Source organism: Malurus melanocephalus, unplaced genomic scaffold (genome assembly GCF_030028575.1).
Source record: "Malurus melanocephalus ecotype Western Australia unplaced genomic scaffold, MMel_1.1 scaffold_416, whole genome shotgun sequence".
Taxonomy (NCBI): Eukaryota; Metazoa; Chordata; class Aves; order Passeriformes; family Maluridae; genus Malurus; species Malurus melanocephalus.
Genome location: NW_026623648.1, coordinates 369,953 through 385,883, shown reverse-complemented (window position 1 = coordinate 385,883; position 15,931 = coordinate 369,953). Strand labels below are relative to the sequence as shown.

Here is a 15,931-nt window from a genome sequence, read left to right as displayed (position 1 = left end):
GTGGTATTTTTTATTTTTCCTGTTTGTACTGCTCCTTCCAAAATAGCCCCAATAAAGCAAGAAGAAATTTATCCTAACAGTCATTATCACAGGCACATTAAATGTTTGCTGGATATGGCTTTCTATTCACAATTTTTTGTTTCAGCAGAAACTTCAAGTGCTTTGTTTCTATAATTAAGACAAATTACTCAGTTGATGCATTTGCTTTTTCTTTCTTTTTTCTACCTGGAGTTTCCTTTGCAGTGAAGGAACAGCTTTTCTCTGAATAACCATTTTCTGAGGCTCTGGGGAAATCTCAGCAATCTCTTCYAGAAGCAACGCTCTGGTCCAGAGCAGCAAACTGGAACAATGCCCTTATTTTGTATTTCATGTGTGTGCCCAAGATGATTTGGGATGCGGTACTTCATTTATATTTGCTCTCAGAGCTCTGTCTAGGCAGTGTTCTCTCTACAAGTGGCACCAGACYCCTGGAGAGGTCCCACAGACCTCATCTTCACAGGTGTCAAACATTCAACAGCCACTCAAAAAGGGACTGAACTTGAGGAAAGCATTCAATACATACTGTCCCTGCAGGTGAAAACAACCCCCATGTGCTCTGAAGGCTATACAAGATTAAGCAAGGTCTGTATGATTCATTTTGCTGGTGGCAAAATCTTACAAAAAAAACCCCAACAAAACCCTTTAAAGTGAGGAAGCCACAGTGCCTGTGATGTTAGAAAGGAGATGAAAGGAAATTTCTAAAGCAGAGGAAGGCACATGGGTATTTGGGGATGACAACTTAATCTCATTTTCCTACACTGCAATACAGATGATAGGCAACAACCTCCAAAAATCAGATTTAAGGAATCCAATGGAAATCCACCCTCAAAAAAAATCGTATTTAGGGAATTCAACACAAATCCAGTCCAGATTTTCACTTAAACAAAGAACAAAGAACACAGCTTTGAAAAGAAGGAAAATGCCCAACAGTGTTCTGTTTAGCAAACTGCATGATAAAAGGGGCACCATGGGAAAGATCCACTCCATGAAAACTGAAATAAAGAGCTGAGATTAGACTGAATGTCTGGTAGCCTCAGTTTAATCTCTAGCAAAACCAATGGCACAGTAAGTCCCTTTTAGTTTTTCTCCCACAAATGAAAAGCTCAGGGATGTGACAGCAGAAGGTTTCAGGTCAGCACTTGAAATATTTTAACAGAGTCTGCAGGGAAGACTACACCCTGCTTCAGCCAGTGATTTGCATCTCTTACAAAAACTGTTCTTTTTTTTTAATATATACCAACACTAGCATTCCTCTAAAGATCTATATCTCCCTCTGCTGAACAGATAAAGAGAACAGCAGCCTTGTTGGGAACTGCCAACTGGGTTTTTAACCTTTGTATTCCATGGTTATATCCCTATGGCTCAAAGTTAGACTTGCCAGGTTATGGATAATGGTCTTTACACAGTGGGGACATTTTTTTACTGACTTGTCTAAAGCTTTTGACACAGCAGCCCATAATGCCTTCACCCTAAGTAACTTGTCTTGCATTAAGGAGAGAAGGAGATGACATTAAAACATTAGATATTAATCAGTTGAGAAAAGGGCTCTGATGGGAGAGGGAAGCAAAACAGATTTCTCCAGAATTCTTTTGAAACTTTGACCTTTATGGTTTTAAAGAGCTACAGCAATTTCTCACAGGAATAAGGGCTACATGGTTTTTGTACAATTCAAGGACTGTCGTCTATCAGACTGTTGGAGAAATGAAATAYTCAGTACACACAAGGAAGATTTACTAATGCTAAAAAAAAAACTAATGAAGACAACCGCAGTAACAACATGCAGCTTTGGGAAGAATTCACTCTTAAAATCTGAAAGAGAAAAATTAATCATGCACTGTTCAGAATGCAACATTCATCTATGCTCCTAACCCAACTTTTCTCACTGACTACGTTTATGCATAACTCCACGTGCACTAGTGCCTGTTAGCTGATGTTTAAAGTAAGTTTTATGACAAGTAGAACATGTGAAGAACAGTTATTTTATAGTAAAAGRTGCTTCAGTCCATGATGTTTAAATGGACTACACCTTGGAAGAGATTAAATTTCTTACATGAGCACCAGRAGCCTTATTTGTACAATGAGTGCTGGGTACATCTATCAAGGCCAAAAACACTATGTCATTTGCTGAATATCTCTCTCTCAATTCAAGATACATACTACACACAACAAATACTGTTCTTACTGCAAAAGCCATGTCAGCTCTGGTTCTTAAATGAATCAAAGTTGCACAAGTCATGGAGCTGTGATGGAAAGGAAGGGCAGCATAATCAGACTCCCTGGAACCACACACTCCAAGAGGTCAAGATCATGTGGACATGGGCTTGAGGCATTACACAAGATGAATGTAAACAAGAACATCCTCCCTAAGATTTTAAGAGTGCATTTATGAARCAACAGTTTTCAGGTTTCTGTTGTATTAGCAGACATCATACAAAAAGAACCAAACAGGCTTCAGAGAAGCTACAGTGACTCTAAGGAAAGTGTAGGCTCCTGAGGACCTCAGTTTGCCAAATTATCAGTCAAACCTGATTTTAGTCCAGAACCACATTTAGCTTCACCAGCCTGAGGAGATATTAGCTTTCTTAACTGGGTTCTGGAGATGATGATCTGATTTGTTACCTAAACTATCCTCACAGTAGACTGTGCTGGAAGAGATGAAGGATATTAAATAGTGTCACAATCACTAAAATCCAAAGTTCAGATAAGAATGCTTAAACCAAAGATATGGTAGACTACGCATACAGGGAAACAAGCACAGGAAAGCATGTGATGATACACAGGTATCCAGTGTGGAAAAGGAGCAATGTACCTAACTAGGCAATGAAATTAGTCATGTGAAGAGCAAGTAGATTTRCATATATATCAATTGTTTCACTTTTTCTCAACTTCTTGAGATTCAAATGGCAACCAGGAACCTTGCCCAAACATTCAAAACTCTTMTCTTAAAAACTCATGCAAAGTTTAGATGCTCAGACACTATGAAAAGATGCGTTTGAGATGCAAGCCCACCCTGCACTCACTGGTTARATTTTCCTGTGCAATGTGACAATCTTCAACAGTTAATATGGAAGCAAAATAGCCAAATAAAAGGTGGGAACAGTTAATCTGTGCACCAGTCTGAACAGGAAAGAACACAGGAAGCCATAACAGAGGATGTAATTCCAAAGAGCAATTCCTCTGAGTGAGCTACCAGAAAAACAGCAGCTTTGGAAACTGCCATGGCTGGAAAACATTAAACTCTTAAGAGATACAGCAACAGCTAGCAGCAAGAGCAATTTAGCCTTGAGAAAAAGATGAATGTTGGAATTTYCTATCTGTTCCTGAATTGTAAGGCTCATTTCAATTTAAATTTGAATTTCGTCACATTGACTAAATGACTTCTAYGCCAGTTTTAAGACAAAATGTTCAGGAAAAGAATATTTAAGCAAACAATTAGCACACTCATTTCTGCTAATGACAGATTTATCCTTTTCTCTAGAGAATCAAATGGAGCTTTTCAAGTTCATTTTATTCATTCACTTGTTACTGAAGTGTGATGACCTCTGGGATAAAGTTAGGAAACTCCCAGTAGGTCTCTATATTGTTACCCACTAATCATTGCAAATGCTTYAACCAAGACAAGTCAGATACCACCTTTTCTGCTCAAGTAAAAAAGTTATATCATCTCAATCCCTTGAAACTTATGTGAAAATTGCACATGCAACACGTCCTGCACACTGATGACAAGTTTCACASCCCTTTGTGATTTCCTGGGAAGCAGTGGTAGCAAGGCAGGAAGACACTGCCTGGAAGATCTGGGAGCATCACTGATGTGCAGGAACAGAAAAACCAGCATAACTAGAAAGATCCTGAGTTTAAATAACATGCCATAGCTGCAGTACTTCTCACTCTCAGTCCTGAGCAGAAGCAGAATGTGATCTGCCTACCACAGTCAGAGAGATTGCCTTCATCAGGACAGAAGAAGGCTTGGTTTGATATCTCRCTTTCATTTACATCCCAGTGTCCATGAGGAGGGATAGCATTTAAGTCAAACTTTCAAARATGTTCTCTCACCTAAAAAATCCCAGTAAGCTCATTGCTTCCACTACAATAAGTACTTTGGGACAGAAACACGATCACAGCCATACTGGCCAAAAAAACCACACTCATCCAAACAATTCTTAAATGACTGAGGTGTAGTAAATGCTTTCAAAYGTTACAACAAACGAAGCCTTTGCAGTGATTTCTGGAATGAGTTTGAATTAAAGGTGAAAATATATACTTCTAAAACACAGACCTTGTCCCCTACTTCCCAGCCAACAGCCTCAGAGATCATGCACTAGAGGAAGGTTATTGACTATCCACAAAATGAAAACACACTGCAGGTAAATTCCTATCCAAGTAATGGGCAAGCCCTGGACTGATGCATGCCACTTTGCTTTCATCAAGGTTGAATTCTGAGCACTGCTGTGAAGTTTTTCCACAGGCATGAAAGAAATGTCTAACCTTTGTCTGTGCTTCTGAACACTGCACTCAATTTGTAACACTGAAGGTAGTCTTGTAGCTCACGCCCAAGGGAGCTGCCTAACTCCACCCTAAACACGTCATATATTTGCACAAATAGATCCTTTCTGAGTCACTGCAGGCTTTCAATAGAACACAGTACTTACCCACGAGAGAATCTATTAAGATAAGACCTTGCTCTTAGCTGGGAAACAATTCTCTTCCAAAAAGGCACACTACCTTTTTGGTCATTACTATCCCATCATTCCTCTAAGCTGAGTGACAAGCCAGGTATGTCACCCAGGTTTGAAACAGCATGAAAGGCTAACTCTGCAGGGAGACATCTGGAAAAGAGAAATCACTGTTCCACTTACTGCATCAGGAAAATCAATATTTCACTGGCCAGGATGGTGGCCAAAGTGGCCTCACTTGGAAACCAGATATATTAGAGAAATGGAATGATGATGATGATGAAAAGACCCTGAACTGTAAGTGCATCAGGGTGATGCAGAGACCTTAAGAGGTGGGTAAAGAGTTGCAAAGGAAAACAAAGCTGTTGACACAGTAACAGAAGTCCATCATGCTGATACTGATCCATGGTACTAAATTAGTTTTGTGGCTATTCAATGAGGAAAGCAGGGTGTCACCATTCAAAGACAGAATACAACACCATTGTGTAATGCTAAACATGACGAACAAGAAACGTCTTTAAACAGCCTGGAAAATGTGATGGGGAAGGACAAAACCATCTTTGAAGGAAAAGCACAGAGTGGGGAAGGGAATAAAGAAGACAGAGAGCAGGTAAGAGAGGAGAGCCTCAGCACTAAGCAGAAACCTCTCATGCTCACTGAGTGTTTGCCCCTCATTAGCTAGTATTGGCCTGCCAAAATACAGGCTGCCAAAAACTTGTCTGGGGCTGGCACTGGTGCTCAATGACAGGGCATAACCTAATCCAGAAAAAAGACAATTCAGTTTTGGCCACACAACTGGCAGTGTGAAGGAGAAGAGCAAAATCTGGGATGTTTAGGAGGGAGCATGGCATCTCCAATGCAGGTAGCATCAGACTCTGCTGCTTTAAGTAGTAAAATCAGCTCCAGCACTACCGCATTTTCTCCCTGCCCTGGTCACTTCATCKGAACCCACACTGTCAAGAGTTTGTGACAAGATAGAAAAGCTGTTTTAGAGACTGATCAGAGCTAAAACTAACTCAGCAAAACCTTAAGTTCTGACCTTGTTGCAGCTGTTCTGTTGCTATCCCCTGTCCATATGTATTTCTCTGCTACTTGCACTTATTTTGTGAAGCTCCTGGAGATGAGACAGTCTTTGTCCTGCATCTCTGCAGCCCTGAGAAACCCCTCTGATCTCTCAACCCAATCTGCCAGATTTGTGGGTCCTACAGGGAAAAAAGATGATGCACYTAATGCCATTGAAAGTCTAGATTTCTGAACCTTTACAAAATCTCTGCATAATACATGGGAGATAAAAAGCTGTAGCTACTGACATTATTACAGCATGCTGGGAATAAAACATTCCTACTATCAATAGAAACACTGAGCTCATTGGAGTTAGCAGACAGTCTGATCTCACCCAGAATGCACAACTTGGACATTCTAGCTGCAAGGTGCATGATGCATTTTCAGCATTTAGTTTTCTTTTTAAAGCAGGGGAACAGCACTGCTAGAAAATATATGGGTTAAAGACATCACTGCTATTGCTGAGGCAGAACAATAATAACTTCAGCCATGATTTATATAGCTAATTTCAGGATAAAACCTTATCTGTTTTTAAAAAGAGGAAAAGACCACAGAATRACCTSWTTTTGTATTTGRCAGTGATTAYAGTTTATACTGGACAATGTTACAAYTCAGTAAGCATGCATACAGAAYATTTTATGAAAGTAACAGASAAAAGGGGTCTTTYCTTCTTTATGTGCCCTCTCCACTGCAACAGATTTTATCAGGCTGCAGCCAGACACGCCAGCTTTCCTCTCACCTGAAGTGCCTGTCTGATTGTAAGAGAATTATTTCRCAACCCAAATATCCTTTTCTCTCTTATAGGCTCTATTTCTACTTTATTGCTCATTTGTTCTGTTTTAAGCTACCAAGATAATTTTTTTTGGTCATTTAAAAGCTTCAGAGTAAAGAGTCCAGAAAAGATACATATATATCATCCATAGTAGATGCTAATCCTGGGATTTGCTTTTATAGTGGCTTCTAAAGCTTAGTTTCCTACASCATCTGAGGCCAACTCAGTGCTCTCTACTAAAGAAGAGTGTTCCTCATTGAGATATACAGTTTAACAACACTTTTAACCACGGTTACATTTAAATCAAAGCATCATAGCAAATCCTGTGTCAGAACTCCCTACTTCACTCACTGTGCCACGTGGTTCACAGCCTGACCTTGCTTCAAAATCTATCCCTATAGTCCTCCAGTTSCCCCCAATTATTTGGCAATGCAGCAATGCAGCATGTAAACCAGGTGCAGGTRGAAATGCTTTTATTAAATCAAGATCTCTGGTTCAAGATTCTCTACAGAGTCCTGAAGCTTCAGATGAGAAGCAAAGYCAGGCTGTGAACCCTGTGCTGCATCAGCTCATGGAATTCATGCCATGTGCTTGTAGATCTCTAAGGGACTTTGGCATCTCCCAATTTTTCTGTAAAAGGGAGTTTTAAAATTGGAGAAGGCAGAAAGGTACCTCTAAACATTTCACCTGTAGACAATGTAGCATCATAAGGAGTGGTGGGCCAACAGCCCAAATATTACTAACAAGTGAGAAGAAAGGTTAAATGGGGACAGGGTAAAAAGGACCTTAAGATGGTCATCCTATTTCTGTGGTGAAGGCAAAGGAGGAACAGAACAGAGATGCTGATCTAGCTGAAGCATCTGAGGAAAACCTATTTCAAGGAAGCATTCTGAACAGATGGATGCAAGTGGGCAAGATACATTTGTCAAGGGCAAAGAAGCAAGGTGTGAAAGTACAGGACCTTATGAAAAGATGCTCCAGCTTTATGGGTGGTTAAGAAAGAACCTTAAAAGAAAATAAAAATGTTAACACTGGGAAAATTTGGACTTACAGTCAAAATTACATTGCTTAAAGAAGTTATGTTGGCTTTGAGCTATTCTGCATACAGAAAAGGGGAACTGAAATGTGTGTGTAATTTAATAATAGTATAGTAAATCAATTTACTTCTTCCTTTTATATCTCAAATATTAAGTACCAATACTTCCTCTCCCTAACCATTTTATGAATTGCTTACCTCATCAAGTCTTAAACCATAGATATATATACACRCAAATGCAGACACATATATAGCATTAAGCTCTATCAAATGGACAAATAAAATTAAAGCATATGCAGAAACAGCTCTACTGTTTAAATACCATACAAGACTGTCTGGGGCATGGAATGCTAGGAAGCCTTGGCTCTTCCATCCTTGAATAAACCACTGAAAAAGTAATTGAAACAGTTTTCAAAATGTGAAAATCCTCTTAGCATGTGAGCAAGCCAAGGCAGGGCTAGGACAGCTTTCTAAAATTGCCCACTACACTGGTCATTGAATTAGCATTTTGTGTTGTGCATTGCTCATTTTTATTAGGGCAAAGAGGAGCGGCCAAATCAGTGTGCTCAGCTCCCTACTTTTTTCTATTTTTAATACTACTAAAGGAAGTCAACTTTGACTCTTTCTTTATTAATTTTATAGCCTATGTGACAACTCATSCTATTTAAAAGTTATGTTCCTTTTTCCACAGACTAAATGAAATTATGCAGCAATACTAGCTGAAAGTGATGGAGAAGAAAAACCTTTGTCTCTATCATAACACATTAAATATGACTGTTTTACTAAATGGAGTATGAAAGTAGACACTAACTCATTTCTTTGATCTGGTTATTTTTTATGAGTTCCGAAATAATGTCTTTCAAGATTCCAGTATTTGTTTTAATATGCCATTTCCCCCACATGTATTTATGGCTGAAAGATCGATCAGAATTCCTTTGTGGGAAGTAATTTGCATCAGTTAAATTACCCTATTTAATTGTTTCAGCAATCAAAATATCAGTCAAATGTCCTTTTTAATTTTTATTTAGAGATTCAATTGCCAAACATCAAGCAGATGTAAACACTTCTTTCCCASAACAAATACCATTTTACCCCTCAGCGTCCACTAAATCATAGAAACGCACATACAATTCTTCAAAACCTCCATGAAGCTTTTAGAGCTTCCTAATGCTTCTTTCATAACACACTTGTTGAAGACAAACCCAGATTGCTGGACCTCAGTGCAGGGRTAGAGACACTTCTACCTGCTCCCATGCCACATGCCCTCCAGCTCCAAAAGCCTTCCTAGATTTATCTGAGACTTATGTCCCTCTGCCTTTCAGGTGACAAGAATCCCAGTTACTGATTTATCAGGAAGAATTCTGTTTCACGGTACTTTTACATGTATATTTTAATCAATGGCTGATCCATTTGGAGCTGGAGCTCTCATCTTTCCCTAGGGCCTTTCCCAGATAGTCCCTCTCATTCAAATATGCTCGTAGGTATTGTCATTCAACTCTATTTTTACATGCAATTCACTAAACTTCAGAGAGATGTCTGCCAAGCAAGTCAATATTTTACACTCCAGCTTGAATTCATTTTTTGCACTGCATCAAAATGCAAGTTTGTTTTTTGCCTCATATGAATTACAACCAAAGCAGAACCAGCCTGGAAACACGAAGACCTAAATGAGATGGCAAACCAGTAAAAACGACCASTGTATCTCCTAGAGTCCAGGGAGAACAAATGTTGTCAGAACAACTAGTTACAAGTGCATTAAAACACCCCAAGGAGAAAGAAAAGGCAGAGTTGGTTAAACATTTATAGCACCTCTGAGTTTCAGTTACTGTATGCAAAGCACAATACAGCTTCCTCCCAAAGTGASACCTGCTCTGCTCTCAAATCTTTGTATTACCACCAAGATCCATTTCATCTAAGTGAATAAAAGGCTTGTCATGCCTTCCCCACAGACTACTTCAAAAAAATAAAAACGTTACCAGCTGTCTTTGCACAGCCTAGGAAAACATGAGCCCACCCAGAGGGATTGARGTTGGAGCTATGGGAACTTGCACAGCCCCTGCTTTACAGCAYGCTTCAGGTAAAACCAGTTAAAATTCCCAGTATGGCTTTGCAGTATTTATAGAACAATATTATAAATCAGAAAGAGTAGCTCTCACCATGTTAACACATTGAGACTGTCACAGCCCAGCTTTGCTTGGCTGCCTTAGTGATCCCAATAAACACACTAGGTGACTAGTTTTCCTGGCTTCTACCCCTGATAGAGGTACCCAAATGAAAAAGTCAGGCTGAGGGATGATGCTGACCCATCATTGTGGGTACTGTGGCACTTAAGAAGTTTTACTCAGAGGCATTTCAACTGCAAAGACACTCCAGGCTTGGGCACAGCAGCCAACCTCACATCTTTGGAGGGAATAAGGAAGAAACAACATCCCTTTGCCCCCAAACCCTTTTACCTACCTGCACAGCCAAAAGCTAGGTGATACCTAGAAGACGGGCTGAATTTGACACAACACACGTTAGCCTTGGCCTCAATGCTKGCTACTGAGTTGTCCAAGTTGGTAGACCACAGTTTCACTAGAGAGAGGCAAAGAGAGACATGAGTAAACAAAACACAACAAAAACATGAACTTCATCTGAAAGGCCTAAAATCTAATTATTGAATGCATAAAATTCTGAAACGCCTCAGTTCTAAGATGTTACTGAGTCTAAATGGTCAGTTGTCACTGGTGGTTAGTAAGTTTGAGAACATTCTCAAGTCCACATTATATATCCTGCTCACCTCCATATGCACAGGAGATGCTAAAAGTCCCCATCCTGCACAGCTGAGACCATCAGAGCAGGTAACTAACCACATACTRTAATCTCAGTGCTTAAGGCTACTGCAGTGCAGATTCATACAACCAAGAACAGAAAGGCTYATCTCCCTTTTTTTCCCCTTGTCCTTGTGCTTGGATGCAAGAACTCCATGTTCCACAGCAAAATTGCTTTGCACAGAATAAATATACCTAATTGTATGCACAGTGAGTGAGAACAACTTGTTTTATTCTTGAAAAACTGGCAGAGACGGGAGAGAAATCAGTATGCTGGCTTCCTATGATGCAATAATCCCTTGGTACAAGAGCTTTACTGTTATATGAGAGTACCACAAGAAGACTTGATTAAACTACGTGCTAGAATGAGCTCTTCCCTCAAGCACTCCAGTGCTTCAGAGAATGACCAACAAAAAACACCAGGGCTTTTCAAAATACAGCCTTCCCACCTGCCAGACATACTTTTCAAGCACCATTTAACCTTAAGATGAAGAGTGCCAGGTGCTCCTCACATAGTTAATCCCATTATTAAAAGCTAAACAACACACTGCCTTCGGTCCAGACAAAGTAGCAGTCAAYTGGCATCAAGCCCCATTGATGCCTACAAGGCCAAGGCATAAAAGTCTTAAACATCCTCCCTTCCCTCTTTTCTTGATGAGTGGGTTGAGCTGTTCTTGAGTATCACAATCTGAGGCCAGAAGCAGAGCAAGCTGAAACCAATGTTGAACAAGCAAGAGCTACATGAAAGGTTAATCCCATCAAGAATGCTTCTTGAGCTGCCCGAGCTGCTGCAGATCTGTGGCCAACAGSTCTTCCAGTCTTCTTACTGAAAGTTGACTTTAGAGGCAAAGCCAGCAAAAATGGCAAATCAATAGGAATCCTGCAACCCACTGGSATCAGTATAGGAGAGATCAGTGGTCTTATGCTGTGTCAACCCATGCTCTGAGGGGTTCTCTGTCACTTCTTGGTCAGCTTTTCCCAGGGGMTTTGAAAGAGAAGCAAGGTTTCCATGTGGATTATCCAAGGATACCTCAGAAGATGAAGGAAAAGAAGAAATACTGGCAGGTTGGTTCTAGTGCACCTTTTAATAGTATGGCAAGCAGTGAAAAGCAACAAGACTGGGCTGTTTCTGACCATAGGAGGATGGAAGAAACACAGCTCAGAGCACACCAAGGAATCATTGCAAATAAAGCACTGTGTGGATATCTGGCAGCTGCTGAGAACCATCAGAAAGCAGCACACACAGACACCAGCAGAAATACAGACACCGGTGGCATACTCTATTTGGCCAGAAGCATTATGTAAAATTCAATGAAAACAGCAGCCAGGCTGAGGTTGGTTTTCAGAAATAAATCCATTCTCATTGATCAGAGCTATAATACTCGTCCTAAACACCTGGCTACATTTCTAAATGGAACAACAGCTTTTGCAAGCATGGCTTAAGAAGCTCTCTTCTCTCAGGCAAGACTGGATGATAAAGCTTCTCCACCATGTTCTGCACTTGGGGACAGGAGCAGGGAAGAATTCTGGAAAACATGGCATTATTAACATTTTGGCTTAAATTAGCAGATGCCAGGATATGAGTATTCTATGTTCTGGTGGAAGTAAAGGCCATCAAGTTTATGGATAAGAAGCAAATAAAACATGTTTACGAGAGGACATTGTCAGCAGACACCACCCCTTCAACTTGAGGAGTGTGGGGTGGGTACMTGATCTCAAATTCAGAGCAATATTCTGCCCAAATCTAGTACTGAAACAACACAGGCTTACCTTGAAGCCTTCCAACCAGGTATTTAAAGCTGCATGCTTTAAAGCAGCCAAGTCTCTCCTTGAGTTAACCCTCCCCACACCCCCTCCTTCCCAACAAACAAATGGCCATCTGGTCCCAGCTTTGTAGCAAAAGCTGAGAGCTTGATTTCAGCTTGGCTCCTATTTTTCATTCAAGTTTGCAAGTCATAAACTGAGCCATTTAATCTGGTGAAGAGACAACCYGTGTGCTCAAAGTCATCATAATATTCGTTACAACTGACAGGCACAGATTAGAGCCTGCAATTTCTGTGATCTAACTGCTGTGAGATACACCGGGCTCCAATTATATCTTAGTCAGTAACACAAAAAGGATAGATGGGACATRTAACAGCACATAATGAAACATGTCAAGTTTTACCTAGAACTGCCCATTATTTTTTAAAAAGAACTGACAGGTTAATAAAGCATAATTCATAAGGGTAGAGTTTATTTGCTGTAGCTTTCAGCGATTTTGCTGAGGTCAAGGCAGTAATTATACAATACACAGATGTCTTGATAACATCTAGAATTGTGTTGATGAGACAAGCAACCATCAGAGATGGATTATTTCTCAAACACACGTTCTCAAAGCATATTTTTCCTCATTTTGCAGCTGCTGATAGACACCTCTATGTGGCCAAATGACTATCCTCACCAAAATAGTAAAAAGATTTTTAAACTCAAAAGAGTTGTTTTTTTCAGTTTAAAATGTTTGGGTTTTGTCAAGATGTTTTTTCAGTTGGAGCTTAACACCAAATGTGTAAGTTTATAAATGAATTTTCCATGCACCAGTTCTGTGTCTAAACACTGACTAAAGGAGGCAGAAGCCTGTACCACAATAGCTGAAGGTGTCAATGCTCACAGTTGGTACACTGASAGTAAGGATGTTTTTATCCAGCCTGTCACTTGTACAATTCTTATCTACTCATGGGATGGAGAGCCTGTGGCTACTCCAAAAAAGTTCYAAGCCAGGAATAACATTTTGCTACCACTAAATTCATTTGCAGAGATCAGCAGAATCCTTAAGAAAGGAGAAAGCTGAATTGTCTGGCTGGGCAAAATTTTGGATCTGCTGCCTTGTRCAGGGGTCAGGAAGGTGGTGTAAATTGGTAACTGTTAGACTGGMTGCAGGGTAATCTTTGCATAAGACACAGACTCTCTTGTCAATATTATAACTAGCAACATCATCTTGACCTTTTCAAGGTACTCSCATCAAATGAATCCAACAACCCCACAAATCTCCAGAAAATTACTGAATCTTTTAGCCAGAAAAATGACCAAACTGAAGGTTCAGCTGGATATTTAGAGAGCAATAAATACCTACACCTCAAAGTGAACAGAAGTTGAAGAAATGAAATATCAATGAAAATGAAGCCMCAAACAATCCTGTGTAAGTTAGAGGAGCAGACTCTGATCTGCAGTTCTCAGGCTATTTCCCCTCTGCAGGAGGCTCTCCTCTGGTTTTTTTTTTTAATGAAAGCCAACTCTGCATTTCTTTGTTACCTTGCTGAATTTGGGGGCACTACAAAAAAATAGCTGTAGGACTAGTACCAGGRTCTCGTTTACCAAGGTAACGWGGAAATTACTTTCCTTAGATGTAAKGAGACAGATGCCTGCATTCCTCCTYGCCATGGGACAATGMAAAGTAGCTATTGCTACAAACTCAGAGCTCTCAGGTGCTCCTGTTCTATGCTAACTCCTTTYTGAACCAGGAATAATGAAGGAACTACAGATGTAAAACCAGGACTCATTCTTCAGTTGAATTTATCAGTGCTGCTTCCATCTTCTTGAGTTTCAGAGAGCTTCAAAAACAAAGACAGACAAACACTTGATCACCCCAAAAAAGGCATCTATCTAGTGAAGACAAATTCTACCCACATASCATCACAAAATATTTAACCCTCCCTCATCTGCTGACTTTACCACAGCCATAAAACTACACCCTCTATCCAGAACAGACAGATGTTAGATATTAGCTAAGTGTATCAGCTCCAGCCCTGTCCTGGTACTTTGATGGCACCATTTTGCCTTCACAAAATTAGTAATTTTTTCTACAAGTGCAGAAMTTCACCCTTTCCTACTGACACAAGAATCACAGCTCCTGCCATTATTATGCACATGAAAGAATTTAAATTAAGACTGTGCTTTCTCCTTAAGCTGCTTGAAGAACAAGTAAACACCGACTTTGCACACTGTTATCTAGTTAAGAGTGTACTTTTTGGTCCCTATAGACATACACAAGTACCTTTGCCCCTTGAAAAGGGGAGGGTATAACAATTGTAGATAAAAGTGAGGGGTCTGTACACACAGTAGTTAGTCTAAGTACAGTAATGCTTTTATGCTGTCATTATCTGCTATGAAAGTAGAAAGAACTTCCACCAGTAAGCATATTCTGGATTATCTTCATCTAAAAACATGGACAATGCAGGACYCTGGGGCCCTAAGGATGCTGCTTCTAATTAAATGTGAATCATTTTCTCCTTAATAGCATTCTTGTTAGCATCCCCTTTGCAGTGCCAGAGCCCTGGCAGAGACAACTGTGAAACACAGGATTTTTCATTAATAAGCACCTTCTCCAATACACCCCTGCTTTCAGAATTAACTTCCAACTTGAGAAGACCAAGGAGAGGCAGGCAGATACACAGGCAAGCAGGAAGAACTGGCAAAGATGTCCCTTTTTTGCTGGTTTGCCCTGATCATTTGACAGGAAAACATGATTTGTGTGCTTTGTGGGGAAGCGTGGCAAGATTAGCTCTGGAAAGTCCAGTGTGGTCTCATAGAAGCAGAGAAACAAAAGAAGACAGGATGAGTAGAGAGAAGATCTTTCCTGCCAGATACTTTACCTGGCCAAACTTGTATTACTGTATACTAAAACTGACTCAAGCAAACAGTCATGAACATATGCAGAAGGACAAAATTTAAAGTTATGTGGGTTTGAATTAAGGCACTTGTTGTAAGTGTTACCTTTCCCTCGCATTTAACCCTTTCAGTGTGATCACCGAAATGGAAGATGGATACTACAACATTCATGCAGATATTTTGCTACTATCACTCTGTACCTCAGAGACTTTTAAAACATGTGCTGAGACTTCATTTGTCTCTGAAGTGCTCTTTATATATGCAAATCACAGGCAAGTCATGTGCAAGAATAAAGGATAAAATGTTCCAGCCCAGTTTTATCCACCAAAACCTCAATACACCTTCCAAAGACCTTTCTGAATTGCAATGCAATGTGGATCTGCAGGCTTTATCACAATGATTTCTAAGTAAACATTACACTTTTAGAGACAATTACTGAAGAAGTGAACTGTTAAACTGAAGACTGAAGCTCTGCTAGCAGCTGGGCTTTGCAAACCTGGACACCTCATTAACATGCTAATAAATGCWTATCTACCTGGCAGGTCAGCTTTTTCACATGCATGGCAGGAATGGGGAACACTGATGAAGAGGTTTATAACTTACAAGGTAAATATTCACTCTTGCAGCATTTCAGCATACAGAAAATATATCTGTCTTCCACCAAAAAAGGAAGGGGAAGTATATAGAAAACATTTAAAACTCACCTAAACTATAAAATAATCATTAACATTTTGTAAATGGAATTACCAGCTTTGGGAACTGTAGTGACAGGACAAGGGGGAGTGGCTTCCCACTGCCAGAGGGCARGGCTAGATGGGATAGCATAAATAAATTCTTCCCTCTGAGGGTAGTGAGGCCCTGATACAGGTTGCCCASAGAAGCTGGGGCTGCC

The 15,931-nt window shown here is 40.1% G+C and overlaps 1 protein-coding gene across 2 annotated transcripts in view; it reads right to left on the bottom strand.

Annotated features, from left to right (window-relative positions):
* Positions 1 to 15,931, bottom strand: part of COP1 (COP1 E3 ubiquitin ligase) — a 124,191-nt gene that overhangs the window by 44,972 nt on the left and 63,288 nt on the right. For both annotated transcript variants that reach the window (XM_057379657.1, XM_057379656.1), the window contains exon 15: positions 10,040 to 10,156. In XM_057379657.1, coding sequence (XP_057235640.1) covers positions 10,040 to 10,156 — 117 coding nt within the window. The remainder of the gene's footprint in view (positions 1 to 10,039; positions 10,157 to 15,931) is intronic.